The sequence below is a fragment of the Wyeomyia smithii genome, chromosome 2 (assembly GCF_029784165.1).
Source record: "Wyeomyia smithii strain HCP4-BCI-WySm-NY-G18 chromosome 2, ASM2978416v1, whole genome shotgun sequence".
Taxonomy (NCBI): domain Eukaryota; kingdom Metazoa; phylum Arthropoda; class Insecta; order Diptera; family Culicidae; genus Wyeomyia; species Wyeomyia smithii.
This window is the reverse complement of record NC_073695.1, coordinates 3598741-3622844: the sequence shown is the minus strand read 5'-3', so window position 1 is coordinate 3622844 and position 24104 is coordinate 3598741. Positions and strand designations below refer to the sequence as shown.

The 24104-nt window shown below is 39.5% G+C and overlaps 2 protein-coding genes across 4 annotated transcripts in view; one reads left to right on the top strand and one right to left on the bottom strand.

Moving 5' to 3' along the window:
• Positions 1–9746, bottom strand: part of LOC129721356 (protein dopey-1 homolog) — a 29162-nt gene extending 19416 nt beyond the window's left edge. For 2 of the 3 annotated variants that reach the window (XM_055673819.1, XM_055673821.1), the window contains exon 1: positions 9130–9745. The gene's annotated coding sequence lies outside the window, so the exon portion shown is untranslated. Of the gene's footprint in view, positions 1–3090; positions 3354–9129 lie in introns of all 3 variants that reach the window. The other variant, XM_055673820.1, reaches the window with a different exon arrangement.
• Positions 9747–21420: 11674 nt separating this feature from the next.
• Positions 21421–24042, top strand: LOC129724052 (xyloside xylosyltransferase 1). Its single transcript, XM_055678650.1, has 2 exons — positions 21421–22304; positions 22372–24042. The coding sequence occupies exons 1-2, from the start codon at positions 21722–21724 to the stop codon at positions 23031–23033; spliced, it is 1245 nt and encodes a 414-aa protein (XP_055534625.1). The 5' UTR covers positions 21421–21721; the 3' UTR covers positions 23034–24042.
• The last annotated feature ends 62 nt before the right edge of the window (positions 24043–24104 follow it).

Below are 24104 nucleotides of genomic sequence, written 5' to 3'. Positions count from 1 at the left end.
GTAACCCTAAGCTACGGACGCGTGTTTGATTGCTCAAAGATAATAAATTAAGATTTTCGATAAACGCCGCGTTTTTCATTCGTTGCAGTTCGCATCCCCACGAATCTTTCTGCTCGTCGGAAAAGTTCACTCAATAGCAATATTTCATGCAAATGTGTTCTTTGATTTATCAGTTATCGTTCAACTATTTCCACTCGCGTACAAGTTTCCCATAGAAACGCTGCTGATTGTTTTTCGCTTCTAAGAGCTCCGAATACCATAGAATGAGACTGAATGATTCAAACACGATAGTATTTATTGTATCCAAGTTCAATTGCATTCAACATTATCGCGAGAAGCTTTGAGATATTATCGCCAGTGATACAAAATTATGAATCCACATTAACGTTAGATTGCGTTCAATTGTTTGCTTGCCGAAGCAAATAGGTATCATTAATGCTTACGGAAATTGTAGCATGGTGCATTAGCATCTGATACTTGAAATCACCAAGAATCATCGTGGTATATCACGGTGAAAGCACGACGTGGAGTAGCCGAATTACGCCTACAAGCAATTAACATTTGAAAGAATCATTGCGATCGCTTGAGTGCAATCGTTTACGATTCTTTCGTGAAACACTCGCTATATGTTGCTCGCTCCGCCTAAAGCAGGCAATACTGAAACAAAATCATCGAAGAAAGCTACCATATATTTCTTTGCTCTAAGTTGTCTCTTGCAAGCTTGAGAATGTGTAACTTTTAATAGCGATGGTTTGCTAGGATTGAAAGCTTATTAATTGCACGTTCAGAAATGATACCCGAATGATTGTTATGCGATACGAGTTTTTCCATCCTTGGTTGTGCCTAAAGTGGTGGTGGACCTCAGAGAACCAAATAGGTGTATTATAAGGACACCTTTTAGAATGCCCACACTGGAGGAAATCCTTGCTATCGTTTTAGGCGATTGCTCTTTGGGTTATGCAATGCTCCTGGTATTTTTCAGGAGACATTGCAGACGAAGGTGTTAGGAGGATGCTCAGGATGGTACTTCAACGATACGCACAATGTGCGTATCAATACAGACAAAAGCGTGATCGGTTAGCAGAACGTCAAATTCTTAGGATTCTCAATGTCAGACGAGAGTCTGCGTGTGGAAGATGAGAAGTTGAGAGCAGTCCAGAATTTTCGACAACCAGAGACTATGAAGTCAAAAGTTTTTTTGGCTTCATGAATTTTTCGGAACGTTTTATCTACATGCGGGCTTATAAAAATAACATTTGAGGAAATTGGCAACTGGTCCAACTGGTATTATTGGTCTGAAGCGGAAGAAAAAGAGTTTTTGTTTCTGAAGCATGAGGCTTTGAAGTCAATATCCCGGTCTAGGTGCGGTTTTGGTCCAATTTGACCCACAAGGAAAGCCACGGATCATTTCTTGTGCCTCGAAGGCCTTGACGCAGACAGAGCAAAAATATCCACAGACTCAGAGAGAAGCACTGGCCGTCGTATGGGGAGTAGAGCGATTTGCATTTTATTTGACAGGAAAGTCGTTTCTTATTCGAACTGACTCAGAAGCCAATGAGTTTATATTTGGTGGAGGACACAGATCTACCAAACGTGCGATTACACGTGCTGAGTCGTGGGCCTTAAGACTTCAAACGTTTGATTTTGCAGTAAAACGTATACCGGGCCATTTGAACGTGGCAGATGCTCTATCACGACTGATTGCTCAAACTAGTGAAGATGAACCTTTTGACGATGATGTCGAGACGCACCTTCTTTATACATTGGATGGTAGCCTAATGAATGTTAATTGGAATGACATAGAAAAGGCTTCGGAAAGTTGACGAGGAGCTTCTTGCAGTAAGGATGTTCATTGAGTCCCAAAAGTGGCCAGAGGGCCTGCGAAGATATGAGGCCGATTCAAAATTTTTACGTTCACTGAGATCAATTGTCTTTAAGGACGATGAAATTGTACCTCCTACGAAACTTCGATCACACCCAAGCAGCACCTGCAATATGTTTTGAAATGAGACTACTCAATATTTGTTGTTTTAAAACTTTTTAACGGTGCATGAAACTTTTTCGGTTACTCTAAAGAAATTTAAAAGAATTGAGCAACATTTTGTTATTTACGTGTATCATTTTCGTAATTAAACACTAGTTTTCTGCAATCTAGTTCCAACTGCATATTTCATGATGCTTTTAAATAACCTAGCTACGATCCTACCGACACTAACAGTCTTTCCCGAGCCGAGACTCGAACCTATGACGACTGGCTTGTTAGGCCAGCATCCTACCTCGAGACCATCTGGGAGATTGAGAACCCATGAGCCATAGATAGGAGGTAGGAGGTCGGTGCAATCGACCAAATAGTGAAAAAGTGCCTGGCGAACATGGACATACATGTTAGGAAGCAGCAGTCCAGTTCACTAGTCTCGGAGCTGCAGGCAATGATACAGCGGCTGCGCCTGAATAAAATGGTCAACTCGATTTTTCCAGCAATTCTCGACGTGGCGGTGGTGTTGGACGACGAGACCCGTCTCACCCTGGATGGCAACGACTGGTAGGGCACTTTGTATTTAACTTACCCCGCGAAAGGAGTAAGCACCAAGGTGAAATTTCTTCACACATTAAATTCTCCAAGACGGTGCTACTGTAGCTGACAATCAGCGAGAAGGAGATGTCAAAGCTGCTCTTCTTTTGCTCCGGACTGGCCGTGAACGGTACGAAGTACCCGCCGGAAGTTGCGTCGTTCGCCAAGAAATATCAGAACGCCGAAGATACGGTGTTTTGGCCGGATCTAGAGTCGGCTCACTATTCGAGGCGATCGTTTGAGAAGATAGAACGGCTAAATGTCGATGTGGTACTCAAGTTGGCAAACCCACCCAACGTCCCCAAGTTGCGATTTCTGGCAAGCCTGAAGCGTAAGATCTACTCCAACAATTTTGTCACGAATTTCAGGAGGAATTGATAAATAGGACGAAAAAGGAACTTTTTCGTGCGCCATAGCGAATGTTCCGGTTAACTGCCGGCTGCACGCAAGATCGTAGATTTTTTTGCAAGTAAACTAACATAATTATCTTCCATAAAAAATTTATCAAACTCAATTACCTGTCTTAGTTATTTTTTTACCACCATCCGAAATGTCTTTTTTTTTCTAATTCATACGTTAGCATAAAACGACATCTTTGGCCCATAGAAACATCTGTGTTAGGTATCAGCCAGAGCGCTGCACAGTGGTTTAAAACGCGAAAAACGTGATCGTCAGCCTTTTGAGTATAAAAATGCCATTTGAATGCTACAGTATATTCGACAAAGTTTTTGTAGATGTTAAGGGGCATCTTTTGATGTAGATGAAATTTCGATTAATTCACCTAAAAGTGAGATAAAAATTTTATTTTTATATTTACTTATCAAATCAAAACGAAGTCTTCAGCAAAGTTGTAGACAATCTTATGTAGAAAAACTTTGCTGAAGACACTTTGGTTCTATCTCTTGAAAATCGACCACATACAGGTAGTTTTATACACAGACATCCTTAAAGTTTCTAAAAATCGAAAAATACCAAATAACTTTTTCCGAAGTGATTTTAGAGGCCTAATATGTTCTAGACATTTTTTCATATTTAAAAAATACATCATTCGGCCGAACATACCTTGGGAAAATTTTCGACTTTTTCATAGGGTTTAGGACATTTTAGATAAAAAAAATGCACTTTTTCAAAATAAAATTTCTCGAAAAGCTGCAAAAACAACAGTCTTCACTTGGAAGACGGAGATTAGTACTAGCTTCCCCAGGTGGTTTCACTAGGTTCTTGCAGTCTCTTAAAGACTTGGGAGTCGGTGAAAAAATTAGTTTTTTTGTTTTTCGGAGTTTTTTCATGTTTTTTCTCAAAAGATGTACAAAATCGAAACGATTTTTGATTTTTCATTGAAAAGTACGAATAGCATTTATATTTACGGCACCGTGCATTATTTGGAAAACATAACATTTAGAAAAAATTGATTTTTGAAGTAGAATACTTCTCTCAGGAAGTTCGGCTATATAGGGATGTGAAATGAAAATCTGAAACCGAAAAAAGTGAAAAATATGTCCAATTTCAAATGCTAATAAATCGGTTAGTATTCGAAGGATTTCCTTCGTTCTTGTAGCAATAGATTGGAAAATCATCTAAGATTCTTCCCAAAAGAAGATAATTGTAATTTTTTTATTCACACTATTGTACTATTGAAAATAGTCAAACCTTGTCAAAACGAAAAATTCGACCTCTGATTGGTCGTTATATGATTGTTTCCCAAGCAAGGACGACAGAATCATATACCTTGCAATTGAAAACATGCTATTTGGCCTATATAAGAGCCTGTTTCAGGCGAAGCCGCTCATAATAGTTCTAGACAGCGACAACAGCAGTCGTCCTTCTTTAGCAGCAGCACTAGCCCTGTGGTTGGTCACCACGTCTCAGGAGCAGCGCGGTTCTTCTCAGCGTGTGTCGCCAGACTGCCATTATTCCCCCCGTGTTGGGGCAGCATGAAGATTGCCATCAGGAAATCCAATTTTGAAAATCAAAATGCCTTTTTCAAGGCAAATAAACAAGTCATTAAAAGTTAATAATTTTTGACAACGCAAGCAAGCATTCTGTGTGGGATCCTAGCAATTTAAATCTTTCGCACCCGTCTAATATACTGAATGTGAAAAAGCTTCCACAGTGCATGTTGTCCGTGTATCTTAAATCCCCCACTGTTAGGGCAGCTCAAAGGTTGCGATCAGCAATCGATTTTGAACCGCAAAATGCCTTTTTCAAGGCAAATAAACAAATAATTGAAGGTTAATAATTTTCTGGCATCAACACAAGCAGACATTCTGTGCGAGATGCAATCAAATTCTGTTGTAGTTGTCTAATTTTTTTCTTTATTGGGTTAACCCCCCACTGTTGGGGAAGCGCAAAGGCTGTGATCAGCATAACCGATTTTGAATAACAAACTGCCCTGTTAGAACGCATTCACAAAAGCAGTTAGTTCGACTATGCAGAGCTAATATAAAGTCGATTCTATCAATCAGCATGAACAGAATTTTGTCGTCTCCCAGCTGCCAAGTTGCAACATGATGCAACACGCAACAGCGAGCAAACGTGATCGCTTGATGTTACAAACCGCAATACAGTTAGGGATAAATCGTTGCGTGTGTGAAAGCACCATCGGTGTTTATTCGCTGGATACAAAAATCAAATGCGAATTGTGGAATAATTCGTCTGGAGAACATTACAAAATTGTAAAACTGAACAGAAAGGCGTGGCCTATTTCGTAGCACCCTTCGATTAGAAAAGAGTGTTTCTGGGAAAACTAGCTATATTCATTAGTCGGAAGGTGTGCTGGATGGACCGTCCACAACGTTGACAGCAGATATCAGCACTCAGCAGTAACAGAGGATATTAGCGGGTTGCGCCTGTGGCTGCCTTCAAATTAAATAAATCCCTTGCCCTGTTGTTGGTCACCACGTCTTAGGCCTCTGCCAGGCTGACTTTCGTACGATAGCGGCGGTATTAGCGGTAGATGCATTTGCCAACACTTACTCCAGTAAAGCCGTGTCTAATTTTCAATGTGAAAACACCTTTCTATTGTGTTGGCCGTGCGCATTAGGCCTCTGCCAGGCTAAACGCGAAAAGTGGCGCGAACCGATTCGTCCGGCCGTAGGTTAATGTACAGCCGTAAGTAGAGCTGTGTAAAAGTATTCTACTTCAACCTTGCGGTCGTGGCTTTGCACACAACCCTCCTGTGATTTTTTCCGAAAATAATTGTTATGTCACTAGTGTATGCAAATGCCAAGTTTTTTTTAACAAAATAAGCAACATTCTTTGACGTTTTTCCAATGCTTGAATTCTGAAAAGAAAATGTCAGCTCAGAGATAGATATCTTTATTTTTTTTTAATTTTGTCCATACGGAAGTACCTAATCCATACCAAAATACCTCCGTATGTCCAAATTAAAAAAAATAAATAAGGGTATCTGTTCGTTAACATTGCTATTGTTATCTTTCTACGGTAGATTAAGTGTAAATTAAATTACCGTTAAGTTTAGTTAAGTGTTAATAAAAAAAAGAAATTTAGTGTTAATCACTAATCACTAGTATTTATTCCTATTTTTCAAAATACCATTCTTTTACTTCTAAAGTTTTGAAGAACTTAGGGCGACAAATTGGATTACCGTAACTACTCGCTTCTGGATGCCGTCTACAAAATACTCTCGCAAATCCTGTTTCATCATTACCTTCAACTAAGAGGTTCAGGGCCAGTAACAAGTGTGCCAAATGTGGACATATTTTTTTTAATTCGACAGAACATAGAGAAATGTCTCGAATATAACGTGCCCACACATCGCAGCCTATGATCGAGACGATCGAGAACAGCTATGGCAGATAATACACGAAACCGGATTCCCAGATAAACTGACGCGAATGATCACCATGGCGTAGGTGATGTGCTACGTGCGTGTCTCGGGAAATCTCTCTAGTCCTTTTGACTCACGCAGAGAATTAAGACAAGGTGATCGACTTTCCTGTTTGCTGTTCAACATCGCCCTTGAGGGTGTGATTCGGAAAGCGAGCATCGACACTAGGGGCATAATTTTCAAAAGGTCGGTTCAGCTACTGGGTTTTGCGGATGACTTCGACATCATAACGCGTAACTTACTGACGGCGGAGGAAATCTCGAGAAGAGATTACTCTAGGTTTTCAAATTCTAATGCATGAATCAGCTCACTTGACAGCGTGTGCTGGACCTTTTTTTATCACAGGTACCCATCAAACGGAGTGTTTGGAGGATCGGTTTATTAAGAGAAACAATCTCTGCAATTTATCATTTGTACTTAAACCTATCTCGAATTGCCTTATAAGAACTTCAGTTACAAAACAATGCATCATGGTAAGAATTTATTGCAACGATAGAAGGCCTACAAGAACTATGACTTCAATCTATTGAGAAAAAAATATTTTACGTGCGGCTGAGTTGACTACCTATAAAGCATTCCCTGATTCTAAAAGGTGACGATTATAGTTTTCAAATGACGGAATATTTGGGTCGGTTTAAACAAACACCATTTTTTGTGCGTTAAAACACTTGTAGGATGAAATTTCGCAAACGTGTTGATACTCAGAGTTGAGAACAGTCCATCTCATAATCGAGGCTCCTTTATTTGTTCAATTGGCGTCAACTCGAATACTTTATCTTGAGTTGCATATTCGATAAACCGTGCGAGATTACGAAATATCAAATTTTCAGTTTCCTCCAGAAAACCTTCATATGGAACAATGAGTAAGGGTTTTAATTTTGTAGATGTGATTCATTTATTCACCAGTTCATTCTTATCCTCCCGGTTGTGTTCTGATGCCGAACCGGAATTTGAAACTTTGTATTGAAAAGTGTTCTAACCCTCATAAAAACATATGGTTTTAAATTGGATTTAAAAGGAATTAGAGATAAAGGTTTTTTTTTCTAGCAAAACCGGGGGATATTTTGAAATGCCTTTTCCGTGTCCAAGCCTACGGCGCTCGAGAGTGGGAACGAAATAGAGGGCGCAATAGTAGAATATAACGAGGACAACAAAGGTAATTGGAATGAAACAAAGAAAAATTCTCGCAACAGCAAATCAATCTACGGTTATCTTATCATATTCGGTGGAGGTGTACATGTCGGGTTAATGATTTTCGTAAACAAAACTTCGTACATAGTTTTGAGTTCAAGACAGTTGAGTGCCTCCCAGGTTGGTCTTCAAGGTGCGTTGAAGATCTTACAAGCGAGTCATTTTATGCTCGAATTATGATTTGCTTTCAATAAATATTTTTTTCTTATAAAATAGTTCTTTAGAGTACAGAGAATGCATTAAATAATAATTGACCAAAAATAGAGTAAACGTGAATCAACCAATGGCCAAAACAGGAAAAAGCAACACCAACAAAATTGATGTTTTTTCGTGTAAAACGTGGTATATAAGTTCAATTCTTATCTTTACGTCTTTCGCGTGAGTACCTAGCCAGACCCGGTTTTCTTCATTGATAATTTGGCATTTGTTTAGACTACTATGCACTTCAATGCCAGCAAGGCACTGTCCAAACCAAACTAAAACGTCGTGATTAGGTTAACGATATTGCCATTATTATTCAATAATGAAAATCAATGCTTACATGTTCAACATATTACTGAAGAGGCGAAAATTAAGGGGCACTCCAAAATTTTGCGGTTTGCTGCATACAAATAAAAATTGAGTTTGAGTAAACCTGAAGTGTATTTTTTTAGGAACGGTCCCCGTTTAAAATAATAATAAAGTACAGACTCAGTTTTTCTTATCTGTATGGCCTTTTGAAAATGTACTCCAGACTATCAATGAGTGAAAAAAATTGCATGAACAATGTTGCTAACAAGTCAACAAAGTCACTCATTGCGAAATGTTATCGTTGTACAGCGGCGTTCGACAGACACAAAACGCCATTCACTACTATATAGTGCATGTTTCAGGGTGCGAATATACTCCAACACCGCCGAGTGTTGTAGGTGAAAGCCATCCTACAGCGATCGCGTACACAATAGGCCCCGCGCGCGAGCCTCACGATACTGCATAAAATTAAATCATTTGACCTCAATCCAGCGGTGTCGGTCACTGTTTTTTTCCTTCTATTTTTCGCTCGCAACAATTACTTCTTTGGCGTTTTCCAAGAGCTAGGCCAGGCTTGGAACACTATTCCTCTATGGAATTGTTAGTTATACAGTTATTCCTCTCTACCACACAACTGCAGCACCGCTGGCTCTCATTATCTGCTGCTGCTGCTGCTGGCTGGCTGGCTGGATCGAAACCGTATCCGATAACGATCTGGCTGTGGCTTCCCCGACGCAAAAAATGCACATTGTGTAACAGTATTGCGAATGCGATTTGCTGCTACGTATCAGATGGAAAGTAAATAAAAATTCTACTATTTTTCCTTCGGGTCTTCTTCGCTACAGATTTGCTACGCATTAGGCAGCTATTACTCATCAGAAGGGTAATTTTTTCACAATCAGCCGTCAGGTCGCAACAGCTTGTGCCTTGTATTAATGGCAGGCACGGGCAGACGATAAAAAAATCCCCATCGAAGCGTTTTTGTGTATCAAATAACAATACTTACGTGTCCCAAGCAGAGAATCCGATAGACTGTGTACTACGCTGACCACCTTCTACTTCCGTCCGCTGCACTTGCGATGTTTTCCTCAGACCCGACTAGGTACTATTCAGTGCAGTGCCTATTTATGCTGCAGCTGTTGTTACCACAACAAATAATAAAATAAGGCAATCCACTGTCCAAGCCAGTACCGTGTTTTTTCGATCAAAATACTCAATCTGCTTCTTGTTCTTCTTCACGTGTGCACCTTCTTTGTGTTCGAATGCGTTGGCCTTCTGCTTGTGATGTGTGTGAATGCAGAAGGAAAAAAAAAACTGTTCTGAAATTTTCACGAATTCATCGTCCAATTTTCCCTTTTTCCGGTAGCATTTCGCAGCACTCCAGATATCACTCACTTCGCACAGGATTTCGTTCGTACTTTGGCAACAATTTTGATCCGAGGCACGCACTTTTTCTACGGAAAAAATAGGAATAAACATACAAATATCAGTCCACTACTGTCGTGTTGTAGCAGCCCGAACCGAACAAACGATTGAAGATGATGATGTGTGCACCAATTCGACCGAATACGAATACGACGATCGCACATACTGACTGACTGACGGATGGAAAATTATTTTTCCTCTACGCGCACCTGTCCCTGCCTGTTTGCACAATCCACGCACCACAAAAACTATCCACAATCGTGATCAAATGTCATCACGCAACTGTCAAACTCAAAGATGGAGGCAGAGCAAAAACAATTCGAAGTCAAGCACTTTTTCGCGAAGGGATTCGACGCTACACCGTCACCGTGTTATGCCGACAAAAGGCAAAAAATTTAATACATTATTATTTAATATTTATTGCCACATTGCTTATTCGGCAGCCGAACAGATAAGTCGAGATTTCTGTTTGCTCTGCAGTTTACCGTATTAAATTCCCGCTTTATTTTAGCGTTCGCGTCGCAGTGCAGTGTTGTGGTGGTGATACGCTGTGGGTGCTAACGAGTGCGCTACGATCAGCGTTTGTGTTAATTTTCCCCCTAGCAGCTGAGGAGTGCTGTAGTGGTGCTGCGCGTGTGCTGGTACGTGTCGTGCCGGTCCGAGTGTGGATATTCCGTCTCGCAGCAGTGAAGGTCAACTCGATTGGTGGTGGATCCCCACAGGGGAAAAAGCAAGCGGTTTCGCTGCTTTGCTGTTGGAGCGACAGCGTAACCGGTGCTGGTTCACATCTACATATAAAAGATAAGTGTCAACCATTCTTTTCTCTGTTCCTTTCCTATATATATATATATATATATATATATATATATATATATATATATATATATATATATATATATATATATATATATATATATATATATATATATATATATATATATATATATATATATATATATATATATATATATATATATATATATATATATATATATATATATATATATATACATATATATACATATTTCGGTTTTGGATTCGCTTAGTCATTTTTTTTACTTATATATAGTCGCTTTCTTTACATTTAGGAATATAAGTATTCAACTGCATATATCTAATAACTCTTAACGACAGATAGTTCACAGCCGCTCCATGGCGGCGGGTGGATTGTCTATCCCTCCGGACCTCTCATCCGGTTCAGGGGGTGGAGAGTCCGAAATGGATTTCTCTGACATCCCGAAAAACGATGTAGATGGCTTCTTTGACGTTATAAAAAAACGAAAAAGAGCGCGCAAAACTGTCTCGCCTGTGCCACCCACTAATGATGTAACAGTTCGGGTGAAGAAATATAAGGAAGACCAACCTGGACTTCGTTGGGTAGTTTTCTTCCGGCCCAGAAACAAACCCCTAAAGGTCGTTCAGATTTGTAAACTTCTGCGAAAAAGATATACCAGCTTGGTAGAGGTTTGTAAAGTTAAAGCCGATAAACTGAAGGCCACATTTTCTGATCTTCAACATGCAAATGCAGTTGTTGAAGATCAAAACTTTACGATCGAGTACCGGGTGTATATTCCGGCTCGAGCAACTGAGATCGAGGGCGTCATAACGGAACCCGATCTCACAGAGAAAGAAGTTATGGAAGGAGCGGGTCGTTTCAAAAACCCGAACCTCCCAGAAATTAAATTCTTAGAGTGCCGGAGAATGTACTCTAAGGACAACATGGGCAGCTACTCTCCGAACGATTCGTTTCGAGTCACCTTCGAAGGGAAAGTGCTCCCAGATTTCTTCGAGCTGTACAAGCTCAGACTACCGGTACGACTTTTTATCCCAAAAGTCATGTCGTGTACAAATTGTCTGCAGCTAGGGCACACGAAAACCTTCTGCAGCAATAAAACCAAATGCTGCAAGTGTGGGGAAATCATGGAGAGTAACCATGCTTGTAGTGAACAGGAAGCAAAATGCTCCCTATGTGGCGGTAGCCCACACAAAGTCGAGACGTGCGAAAAATATGAGCTACGGTTTGACGCACTGAAAAAATCGACAAAACAACGTAGTAAGCAGTCTTTTGCACAGATGCTAAAGACTGCCCTACAGCAGGAAGAAAATCGTTACTCCTGTTTGGAGAACGATGATGCGAATGATGACGAGGAGGAATATCAACCACTCCCGTCAACCGGAGCTGTGCGAAAACGGCCAAGTGCATCTTCTCCTAAACTCCCCAGAAAGGAGCAGAAGAAGACGCTAACTGATACTCCACAAGGTTCCGCTCCAAAGCAAAATGCTAAAGCGACTCCTCCTGGTTTCAGAGTTAACTACGATCAGGAGTTTCCTAAACTTCCAGGGAAACAATCTGCTACCACCCCTAAACTGTCAACGGAGTCTGAAATACCGTCTACTGATGGGCGTATTTCATTCGAAATGATCGTTGAATGGATATTCACCACTTTTGGTTTATCCGATGCTCTTAAAAGTATGATTTCGGCTTGGCTTCCAACAATTTGCATGTTGGGTAAGCAACTAAGCACCAAATGGCCCCTCCTCGCGTTCGTATCCTTCGATGTCTAAATCAGACAGCCGAAGTGACGAATCGACAACAAGGATCATACAATGGAACTGTAGAAGTTTGATCCCCAAATTAGATAAATTTAAACTCCTACTTCACGATAGCAAATGCGATATTTTCGCGCTATCTGAAACATGGTTATCAACTGATACGACACTAGCCGTTCAAGACTTCCATATCATCCGTTTAGACCGAGGAAACTCTTATGGCGGAGTGCTCCTTGGTATAAAAAAATGCTACCCATTCTTCCGAATTCCTCTCCCAGCAATTGATGGCATAGAAATTGTTGCTTGCCATATAACAGTTGCTGGTGAGAGCCTTACGGTCGCATCAGTCTACATTCCACCTAGAGCTATTATAAACCGGTTGCAGCTAACACAAATAACGGAACTGCTGCCGACTCCACGCCTTATCCTGGGAGATTTTATTCTTTATTTATTATTATTTATCTATGTGTTCCTCCTCAATAGCTTTGGATTGTAAATGGGAGATTATTCAAGATCCCATGGTAGTGATCATTTGCCAATAAGTATTTCGATTATGAGCAGGCTCCAGTCTGTTACCACAGTCGGAGTAGAGTATGATCTCACCCGGAATATTGATTGGGAAAAATTCTCGAACATGATATCCCAGGAGCTCGAAACAACCGACAAGCTTTCTCCATCAGACGAATACAACTTCCTTGCGACATTAGTTTTAGATAGCGCGTTGCAATCTCAGACGAGGCCCGCCCCTGAGAACAAGTTGAAAATTCGCCCTAACAAACAATGGTGGGACAAAGAATGCACCGAGATGAAAAAAACTCTGAAAAGAGCATACCTAGCATTCAGGAAAGATCATTCCATTCAACTTTTTGATCAGTTTAGAGAGCTGGAACTGGAACAGGCTAAACTGCACAAACTGAAAAAAAGATCATACTGGCAAAATTTCATAAGCACGTTACCCAGAGATGCTTCTATGAGCTATCTCTGGAATACGGCTCGAAAAATGTGCAATAGGTCCGACAGTAATGAGGCTAATGAATACTCTGAACGTTGGATCTATGATTTCGCGAAAAAGGTATGCCCAGACGCTGTCCCATCACAGCAAAAATTCAGCGATACAACGGCTATTGAAGAACCAGAATTTACCATGTTGGAGTTTTCAATTGCCCTCGCGTCTTGCAAGAATAAGGCTCCAGGACCGGACAGGATCAAATTTAATTTGATGAAAAACCTGCCGGACTCGGTCAAGCTACGATTCCTAAACTGTTTAATAAGCTAATCAGAAACAATATGATTCCGGAAGCTTGGAGACAGGTTAAGATTATCGCAATCAAAAAGCCAGACAAACCTGCCGCAGATCACCGCTCGTACAGGCCGATTGCGATGCTCTCATGCATACGCAAATTGCTTGAAAAAATGATCCTGCGTAGACTTGACAACTGGGCAGAAACAACTAACCAACTATCAGAGACCCAGTTCGGCTTTCGTAGGGGCAAGGGCCCTAACGATTGCCTGGCATTGCTAGCCACAGAAGCGGAAATGGCTCTTGGCAGCAAACAACAAATGACCTCGGTTTTCCTGGATATCACAGGCGCATTTGACTCAGTTTCAATCGAAATTCTTTCCGAGAAACTGCATCAGAGAGGATTCTCCCCTATATTAACAAACTTTTTGATCAACCTGCTGTCTGAAAAGCATTTACTTTTCAACCACGGTTCTTCAACAATAACACGAACAAGCTACATGGGTCTCCCCCAAGGCTCTTGTCTGAGTCCGCTGTTGTACAACTTCTACATCAGTGACATCGACACATGCTTGACGGACGGCTGTACAATGCGCCAGTTAGCTGACGACTGCGTTGTATCAGTCACGGCGACTCTAGCTGTAGACATGAAAAACAGCCTGCAAAATACGCTAGATAATCTGACCGGTTGGGCCAGTTGTCTTGGAATCGAATTCTCGCTTGAAAAAACGGAGATGGTAGTCTTTTCAAAAAAGCGACCACCACCTCGCTTCGAGCTAGTTCTGTCCGGAATACCCATCACTCAGTCATCTAGCTTCAAGTATCTAGGAGTATGGTATGACTCTAAGTGCACATGGGAAAAACATATCAATTACCTGAAGCAAAGATGCCAACCGAGAATTAATTTTCTTCGGATGGTAACAGGAACATCATGGGGAGCGCATCCAGAGGATTTAATACGACTCTACCAAACCACTATTATGCCCGTAATAGAATACGGCAGCATATGCTTCAGAGGAGTCGCAGCCTCACACATGCTGAAGCTAGAGAGGATACAATACCGTTGTTTGCGTATCGCTCTAGGCTGCATGCAATCGACACATACCATGTCTCTAGAGGTCATTGCGGGAGTACTACCACTCAAAGAGAGGCTATTCGAGTTGGCTCTTCGTTTCCTCATCAGATCGGAGATAGCAAACCCAATGATAATCGAGAACTATGAGAGGTGTTTGGAAGTTGTTCAGAAACCCTGTATGTCAGTATACCAGCGGTTCATGACCATGGAGATAAACCCTTCGGTTGTTGCTCCATCCCGTGAGATTTCAACATCGCTCAACAATTCTTCTGTTGTATTTGATTTGACGATGAAACTAGAAATCCATGGAATTCCCGAACACCTTAAACCAACAGTCGTGCCATTAATATTTTCGGCAAAATTCGGCCACCTCCCAGAACAGAACTCCTTTTTCACGGACGGATCTGTGATGGATGGACAATCCGGATATGGCGTTTTTAACACAGATCATCACATATCCCGCAAACTGGCACAGCCTTGCTCCATATATGTAGCTGAATTAGCTGCCATACACAATTCGCTGCGAATTATCGAGCTCAAGACACCAGGCAATTATTTCATCTTCTCGGACAGCCTCAGTTCTATCGAAGCTCTCCGATCGATTAAACCGGTCAAGCACCCGTCCTATTTCCTTCCGGAAATTAGACGGATATTAGAAGTGCTGGTTGATCGGTCTTTCATTATCCGCTTTGTGTGGGTCCCCTCTCATTGCTCAATCCCAGGCAATGAAGAAGCGGATTTATTAGCGAAAAGGGGTGCCATAGAAGGAGATATATTTGATAGACCGATCATCTATACCGAGTATTTTCACTTGCCTCGACAACTGGCCCTGGCAAACTGGCAGGAAAAATGGGATAAAGACGATCTTGGGCGATGGATGCACTCGATTTCGCCCAAAGTGTCTACAAAAGCTTGGTTCAAAGGGTTAGATTTAACTCGAGATTTCATTCGAGTTATTTCGCGCCTAATGTCCAATCACTATGTTGCAAACGCACACCTTTATCGAATAAACTTAGTCGATAGTAATCTGTGCGAATGTGGAGGGTACGAAGATATAGATCATATAGTCTTCGTATGCCCTAAGTACCACAGAGCAAGGACCAAGCTTATTGATTCTCTCCGAAAACAGAAAGTGACATTTACAATGCAAGTACGGGATGCACTTGCTAGCCGCAACCCAGCGCTTGTAATACCTATTTATGACTTTTTAAGAGATATCAAGTATCGAATTTGATTATCTCCTTGCTTCTTCTTCTTATTTTTCCAACACAACCTCCATAAAAAAGTTTCACACTAATTCTGTTCCTTTTTTTTTTTCTTTTATTGATCTTTTTAGAGACACATGAATCATCGCTTCTTTCTGAGAGACATGATCCACCAAACATAGATATAAGTTTTGATTTCTAAAGATATAAGGAACCATCACACCTTAACGAATAGTATTAAGAATTGATATTTACTCATACAGAGAAGAACTTCATTTATAATTGTTATTGTTAGCCGTAGGTTTCAATGATATGTATTTTTAAATTGTATTTATAAAAGAGAAAAGATGGGAGGGTTTTTATGCCTGTTTGAGGAGGAGCAGTCGGGATACAGGCTCTACTCAAGCTGGCTTTTCCCTACTCCAAAAGATATTCGGCCCCGTTATACTTTGCGGTTGGGCCTAAATAAATATTAGAGTTAAAAAAAAAAAATATTTATTGCCACTCTTTAAATAGAAATTTAAAATCTGAGTTCAGAATCTATGTTTATATTTATAGAGTTGCGCGAAGAGAAAATCTATCGTTCCGACAACACAGTTTTTGTACCGTTTGTTGCCAAGAACTATAAGTATTGTTTTTCACCATGTATGTATAAGCGAGTATCATTTTTTTAAGTTCTTAACAAGGTATACAGTTTTAAAAGATTACGCCGGTGATGCTTTGTTGAATATCACTGAACCAGTTTACAGGTTTATGGTGAATTACATATATGTTGTTGAAACTTCGGAAAAACTCATATTCTTTACCACGCTCAATTACAACACTTTTCATCCACTCCTAACATTATCACTTTGTTTATTCACATTGCTCGATAGATACCCTTGTTTGACGTTAAATTGGTTCCTTTGGTTTCAACTTTGCGCGACACTATTTATAAACATAGGCTCTGTTTAAAATAAGGCAACCGACCTACTGACAACATTACTGCAATTGATATTAAATTTGTGCATACACTTGAATTGTAAATATAAAAATAAATTCAAAATTATTAATTATAAATAGATTTAAAATACTTTATCCTGTTTATCTTAAAAAATAGACGAGCACATAAGTTAGGCCACCTATTTCAAGCAGCTAATGCAGCCCCCTGTATACTGAGACGCTAGAGTGCCTGTAAATCAGGGATACCAAATGCACAGATTTGTCTGTAAAACGCAGATTTTTGGCGTCCGTGTGCAGATATTTATTGATTTGCAGATATTTGCAGTTTTTCCACGGTTTCTGCAGATTTTTATCTGAGTCTCCGTATATTTGCGCAGATTTTCTTAAAATGTTTGCAGATTTTTACAGAATTTTGCCTGCGCGAGTGAATTTTTTTTCGGATCACGGATAGATTTTTTTCAGATTTCGAGTAAATTTTTCCAGTTTTTCGAGCAGTTGCAGACATTTTTGAAAACATCTGGCATCTCTGCTGTAAATATATATATATATATATATATATATATATATATATATATATATATATATATATATATATATATATATATATATATATATATATATATATATATATATATATATATATATATATATATATATATATATATATATATATATATATATATATATATATATATATATATATATATATATATATATATATATATATATATATATATATATATATATATATATATATATATATATATATATATATATATATATATATATATATATATATATATATATATATATATATATATATATATATATATATATATATATATATATATATATATATATAGAGACTGTCAAGTTGGAATGAAAATTATCGGTCAGTGTCATTCCAATTGAGCAAACAACCTATTGAACTCGTGTGGGGAAAAGAGAAAGGATGTTCTGTGTTACCAGTGTTACCAGCATATTCGAAATTTGTAAGGTGAAACACAAACAAAGAGATATCAATATGCTCACTATATTTCTCTCTGTCAGCACTTGTTTTCAGATTAGAAAACTGATTAAGCAATCCTTGACAATAATTAATTGAAGTTCCCAATCGAGGGAGACTACTTCAATTGCGTTGTTTAGCTACTCATGGATTCCTGATTTTTATATATCAGCTGAAAGAGTGTATTTTTCTGAGCAAAACGTGATTTTTTGAAATTTTATATCATTGTCCTTCAATTTTTTAAGAGAGAAAAAAAATCGCTCTTAATGACATGGGCGTACCACAGACAAACAGACGTACCACTGCATACAAAATTTTAAGGAAATTGTGGTTCCGACTAACTTGTGCGACACCTATGGACATATTCCGCAAAAGATAAACTTTCAGCTTTTCTGCTGATTTTGGCAGCACGATGCTCGAATACTGTCAACTGAGTTCAAAGGAAAAGGCACATCAGCGCCACCACCGCTGCGGCGGGAATATTCCGCATAACTGAAACTTATTTAAAATGACCGTTATTTTGTTCCACGGAAATAAATCTCGTGGTACATCTGTTTGTCTGTGGGCGTACCACATGTAACCTTTCTTTTATTTGGGCAAAGTCAGAATCTCAGTTATTTTTTTTAAACGCTGTACTCAAAAAAACAAATCTAGAGGTAATTGGCTCATGGAAATCCAGCATTGCATTACATAAGCAACAATTTTACAAAGGTAACATTTATATCTAGATTTATGTTTTATAAAAAATGTATTAGAATACGTTTCATTGTCATCATATACGAATTTACATTTTTTCCTATGCCATAACTTATTATCTATGGAATGAGTATAGAATAATTTCGTTTTGACATTTGGGTTGTTTAGCTTTATCAGTTTTTTATATCATCTGAAAAAGCTGCATTTTCTAAGCAAAACGTGATTTCCATAATAAAATTTTTAAAAACAATATAAAATTTTGAAAAATCACGTTTTGCTCAGAACATTACACTAATATATAAAAATCAGAAATTCATGAATGGCTAAACAACCCAATTTAATGTTTCACAAGAAGGTATGTGTTCAGTGGGAAAAAGACAGAAACTCTTGAAGAAATCAATCTATGCAGCCAGTATGTCTAATGAGGTGCAACCCATCTTACCAAAAATAATGAAAATCAGCAGTTTACTAGTTGATAACCATACACGCAGCGCAGAAACTTCCGATGGTTACAATTACGTAGACTTTCTCTGCAATTTACTTTTCTCGCATAATCTTTCGCTTTGGAAAACTAATTTTCCACTGGTTTAGTACTGTAGACCATGGGCCCACCACTGTAAGATTCCGGCTTACCCCCAGCTTCACTGGGCCGAATTGCCGGGTGGGCAGCGTAGCACTAGGGAACTTCTTCAAAAAGGGTTAGATTGGGCGGAAAAAATGACAACAAAAATAAAACAAAAAACTGACCTTCCGTTTTCCTCGCTGACACGTAGCAATGGCGGTCCTTGGCTTTTTGCTAAGTGGGTGAGCAGGGCTACTTTGGCGGAACCCTCTCAGCGATGGTGGCGAAATATCACCAGACAGACCTACTCCCCGTAGACTGGGTAGCCACCGCGATGGTCTACCCAGGTGAACGCGCCTTCGGTTACACATGCTTCACACTCCTTGGCGATTAGCTACAAAGGGGAGACTCGGCTCGATCGGCTTACGTTTTGTAGCGAGAGTGGTGAGCGTATAAGGGATTCTTAGCACTTAGCCAGGGAAATACCAAATTTTCCCATAATCCGGCAATCCGACACTCGCTCTTATCACTTCGTATTCCACTTTTTCTCGGTGAAAACCGCGTCCGAATCGTCTCGTGGTTTGACACTTTCTTCCTGTATAATAGCTTCCCACCGCTTAATGTTCACCAAAACAACCATACCCAAAACATCAGCATCCTGCAACCGCGTGTTCGACTGTTTTACCGTTTATGTTGTCGCATTTTTTGCAGCGGGAGGAGAAACGGGCCCTACTTTTATTGCACACGCGATACAATATGGATCGATAATTTATAATCTAACTTCTAATATATCTAACATGAAAAATTAAATAAAAATTCAGGCAAAAACTACGGATTAAAATTTAATTTACAACATGCAGCGGCAAGTATGTTGCTTGTCACAACAAATTCAAAACAAAACAACTCCTACCAACTGACAAGCGACATATATTTACACGCTCAGCTATTAATACATATCTCTGTTTAATTTGTCTTGTTTTTATATAGATATAACAATTACCGGCGTTTACGCAGACGTTTTCTGTTACACCTTTGGGTAAAATTATGTTCCGTGTGTGTGACAGCAGCTCCTCAACAACCTATAAATCAACACGTTAGTGTATCTAAATATTTGTACGCAAAAGCATGTACCTTGATATCAAAAACAAATTCACTTTCTTCCTGCCGCATAAGTGTTATGAAATCGTATTTTAGCAGCAATTTGGGAATCTACAATTAACAAAAATGTTTCACACATGAAAATCACTGATGAAACAGTGGGGCAGATTCAAGTGCAATTCACTTGAAAGGGATGTTCGAAAAATACGTTGATATAGTGCGATTCAAAAATGTAAGTTAATGTGGGCGACAACTTGAAACAAAGTGAAGTATGATTGAACTTGATTAAAAAAATCTTTTAAATAACAATCAGTCATTTTCATATCCATTTGACGGAACACTTGGAAGGAGCGTGCGCAGTTTTTTAATGCAGGATTAATTACCAATTCGCATACTTGTTCAGACAATAATTATTGTTCGATTGCAAAGACAATCCTTCTGGAATGATCGTCGATTGTTACTTCAATCATCGTATTGCAAGCTACTGCAAAAACGCTCAACCGTTTAGGCTCACTAAATGGATCTTATTTCTAGATCATTAAAAAGATATTTCACAAAAGAAAACTAACTGGATAAAATAGAAAATTTCAATTTTTATTATATCAATCCCCTCATTCACTAATTTTTCCAGTTCACAGACGTTGGCTTTTTCCAGAAAGTTAATCCAAATGTTTCCAGAAACAGGAGTTATCCAACAACGACTGGTTTCTGACTTTCTTAACCCTTCCTTTTTACTGCCGCTATTCGCATAACAGTCCTATGTTTTCTTGTTTTTTTTTTTTTTGCGGAAATGGGTCCATTTTGCCATGTTCTACAAGAGTAGCCGTCTAAATCTAGATTGTGGGAATCACACCTTACTTTTTAAATGGTTATAGACCTTTTTACGTACGAATGTGTTAGTGTCATTAGTTAAGGAAAATATTTACAAATGGCTGTTTTGTTTGCAATTCTATGTTTTAGCAGCTGGACAAATATTCAGTTGAACACTCATTATTTGTTTTAAATTTGTTTCCGAATAAATGTTTTCATTTGTGATCAGAAATCGGAAGAAGCTGCTGAACATAATCGACCAAAAATGGTAAAAAGTAATAAAATTCGAAGCAACGAGATGCGACGATTTGCAGTTTGGAGGAAACAAAAGCAACTTTACACGGGTTTACAAGTTTACTAGTGTGCGTAGGTGAAAAGTCACTCATCTCTGTTCTTGAAAAACATGCCAAAATGGACCTATTTTCGCAAAATTTACATAGGACTCGCAACTTTTACATAGGACTATTCTGCGAATAGCGGCAGTTTAGTGCCGGATTCTTTTATGTTTTTGAAACTTATTAGGTTCATTGTCTATTTATTTTTATAAATTTAAAGTAAATTTAATTGAATAATATTCTAGAATATCCAACATTATACCCTGCGTGTAAAACCAAATGAAAACGGTGTAACCGGTCGGTATATCAGAAACAACCAGTTCAACTGCTCGAAAATGTTGGCAGAGGAATGCAAGTAAACGACTCAGCTGTCAAATCAAAACAAAAGCAAAAAAGAGCAGCCGAAGGTTTTTCGTTTGCTGGCCTAAAATTCCATCGTTCCATAATTTGCTTATTTACATATGAAGCAGAAATCACCTTTACCATTGCAAAAAATGTGATTTTCGATCCGCCGAACATCAGCACTGGAATGTGAGTTTACAGTTCCGTGGGAAGTTGACGCACAAGGGAGTTTTCTTGCCTGCACGGGTGCCAGCCGCAGCTGCAAAAATAGGAACCGTAAAAGTGAAGCGCAGACCAGAGCGACCGATCGGCATGAACAAGATTCTACTGGTGTTGATCGTTGCCAGTGGGTTTCTGCTGATCATTTACGCCAACAGCAATATCTTCAACCGGCGGAATATATTGATGATATTCCAGCAGAAGGCTGATCCTGCCGGAGGCGGAGGCGGCGAAGCAAGAGTCGAACCAGTTCATTCGGAGGCACTCGATAGCAGCCGCCAGACGGCCGAGAATGGTGCCTTTGGTAAGTCTGTCTCGGCACAGTTTCTAAGTGCCGCTCGTATCAACGAACTGAAACGGGTTAAGTACATCCCGAAGGAGAACAATGCCACCGAGTACAACATCTTTATTATCTACACGAAGGAGAGCCAGAATGTGATTCTGAAGAGCAAGTTCGAGCTTTTTCTGAAGAGCCTGCTCAAATATACAACCATTCCGATGCATCTGCATGTGATAACGGACGAGCAGAGCGAAACATCGGCGGAAGAGTTGATCCGGGAACAGATTAATCACTATCGGAAGGTGGTCTTCTATACGTTATATGATGTGAAAGATTGCGCCGAGAAGATTAGCGATATTGTGAAAAATATGCTGCCATTGTTCAATTATAAGACGGGTTAGTGAAGTAGCTTAAGGTCGATTAATCGTTTGTTCATTTAGCATTCTTTTTCTCTCCCTTTTAGGAAGTTACTACAGTGACGCATTGTTTCTCATATCGCTAGGATTACATCGAATCGTTGACGTTAACATGAAACGTGCAATTATCATCGACTGTGACGTGGTGTTCCGATCGTCGGTAAAGGAGCTGTTTGACCAGTTTGACCACTTTGGTTCGGAACATCTGTTCGGCCTTGCACCGGAGCTAACCCCAGTGTACTTGCATATCCTGTTCAAGTACCGGGCTCAGAATCCGCACACTTTATTCGGCACCCCGTACTATCTGAACAAAACGCAGCTCGCGATTGGCAGTTCGCTTGGTGGTTTCTTCAGCAGAACGACGAAAAAAACGAAGCACGGCTATCCGGGGTTGAATTCCGGCGTGGTGATGCTGCGTCTGGATCGCATTCGCCAGTCACGGCTGTACGAGGAGATTATCAAAGCCGAATCGGTGAAGAACATGGTGGAGAAATACTCCTTCAAGGGACATCTGGGCGATCAGGACTTTTACACGCTGATGGGGTTCGAGTTTCCGGGGCTGATCTATCGGCTGGACTGCATCTGGAACCGACAGTTGTGCACCTGGTGGAGGGAGAACGGTTACGGTAATGTATTCGATAGTTATTTTCATTGTGAGGGAACGATCAAGGTGTACCATGGGAACTGCAACACGCGCATTCCGGAGTGAATGGTCCGTTGCCAGTAATAATTGTGATGGTCCTGACCTTGAGTCTAGCCATCAAAATTATGTGTTAACTCTAGGAAGCAAACAGGGCTTGATTTTCACTCTGTTGTTGCCGTTAATAGCGTAAAAAAACAAAAACCTATTCAAAAAGCTTCCAGTGCTAGTGGCATATAATTTGGGTTTAGAAATCATCTCCCATCCCACTATCCACAATATGATAATGACACATTCCACGAATCATTGTTTTGTGATCTCATTTTAAGAAAATGATTTTTTTTTAAGTGATAGTTTATTATATTACTAACATATCTATTCTCTAGAAAATATCGTTTAAGTTGCCTCACAAGCGAAACTCGTACTACTAAATGTAAAACGCAAATAGCTAAAGTTGTTGCAATAGAGTAGGGAGGGGAAATTTGAGAAACGATTGCAATTTTAATTTTACGCTTCGCATCTGTTGACAAATTTTATATTTTATCTTCCGAATCCAGATAATACGCTTAACGGAAAGCATAATCTCTTCGCCTTGAGCGATTGTTACTTACTTTGGTTGATTTTATTTCATTCGTACTATATTATGATAGTTGATTCCTCTGTATGTAGGCTTAACTTGTTTCGGAGCTCAAGTCAAAATTTAAGTTTAGATTGAAACGTTAATGCGGCATTTATTCTCGGAATCCTAGGCTAGACAAACGAACGACAAAAACTACCCCTGGCTTAGCGCCATGCAAGCAGATATAGTGCAGTGTAGGAAACGTTTGTGTTGGGTAGAAACTGAGAAACAATAAGACAAAATTCACCGAGAACAAAAAACAAAAATCGTAGCAAATACGAATGTTCGTAGTACAGTTATAGTATTTGGCCAAACGATGGCATTTAACGTATAATGTAGGGAGCGCGGCCTTAGCTGGTTGCGACAGTAAAATCATGACTGCAATAAAACTTTCGTGTACACCATCCACGTCGTGACCAAGTGGAGCAGGAAATCGTACTGAATTCCGAGAAAATCGAATAAGAATTTTTATTCTTTATTGCATCGATTTGATCAAACAGATCAATGTGATGACAATGTCC

Excerpts from the sequence above, each read along its gene's own strand:
- LOC129724052 (XM_055678650.1), top strand. The coding sequence starts at position 21,722 with ATGAACAAGATTCTACTGGTGTTGATCGTTGCCAGTGGGTTTCTGCTG. Across the intron at positions 22,305-22,371 it reads ATTGTTCAATTATAAGACGG|GAAGTTACTACAGTGACGCA; the intron begins GTTAGTGAAGTA and ends TCTCCCTTTTAG.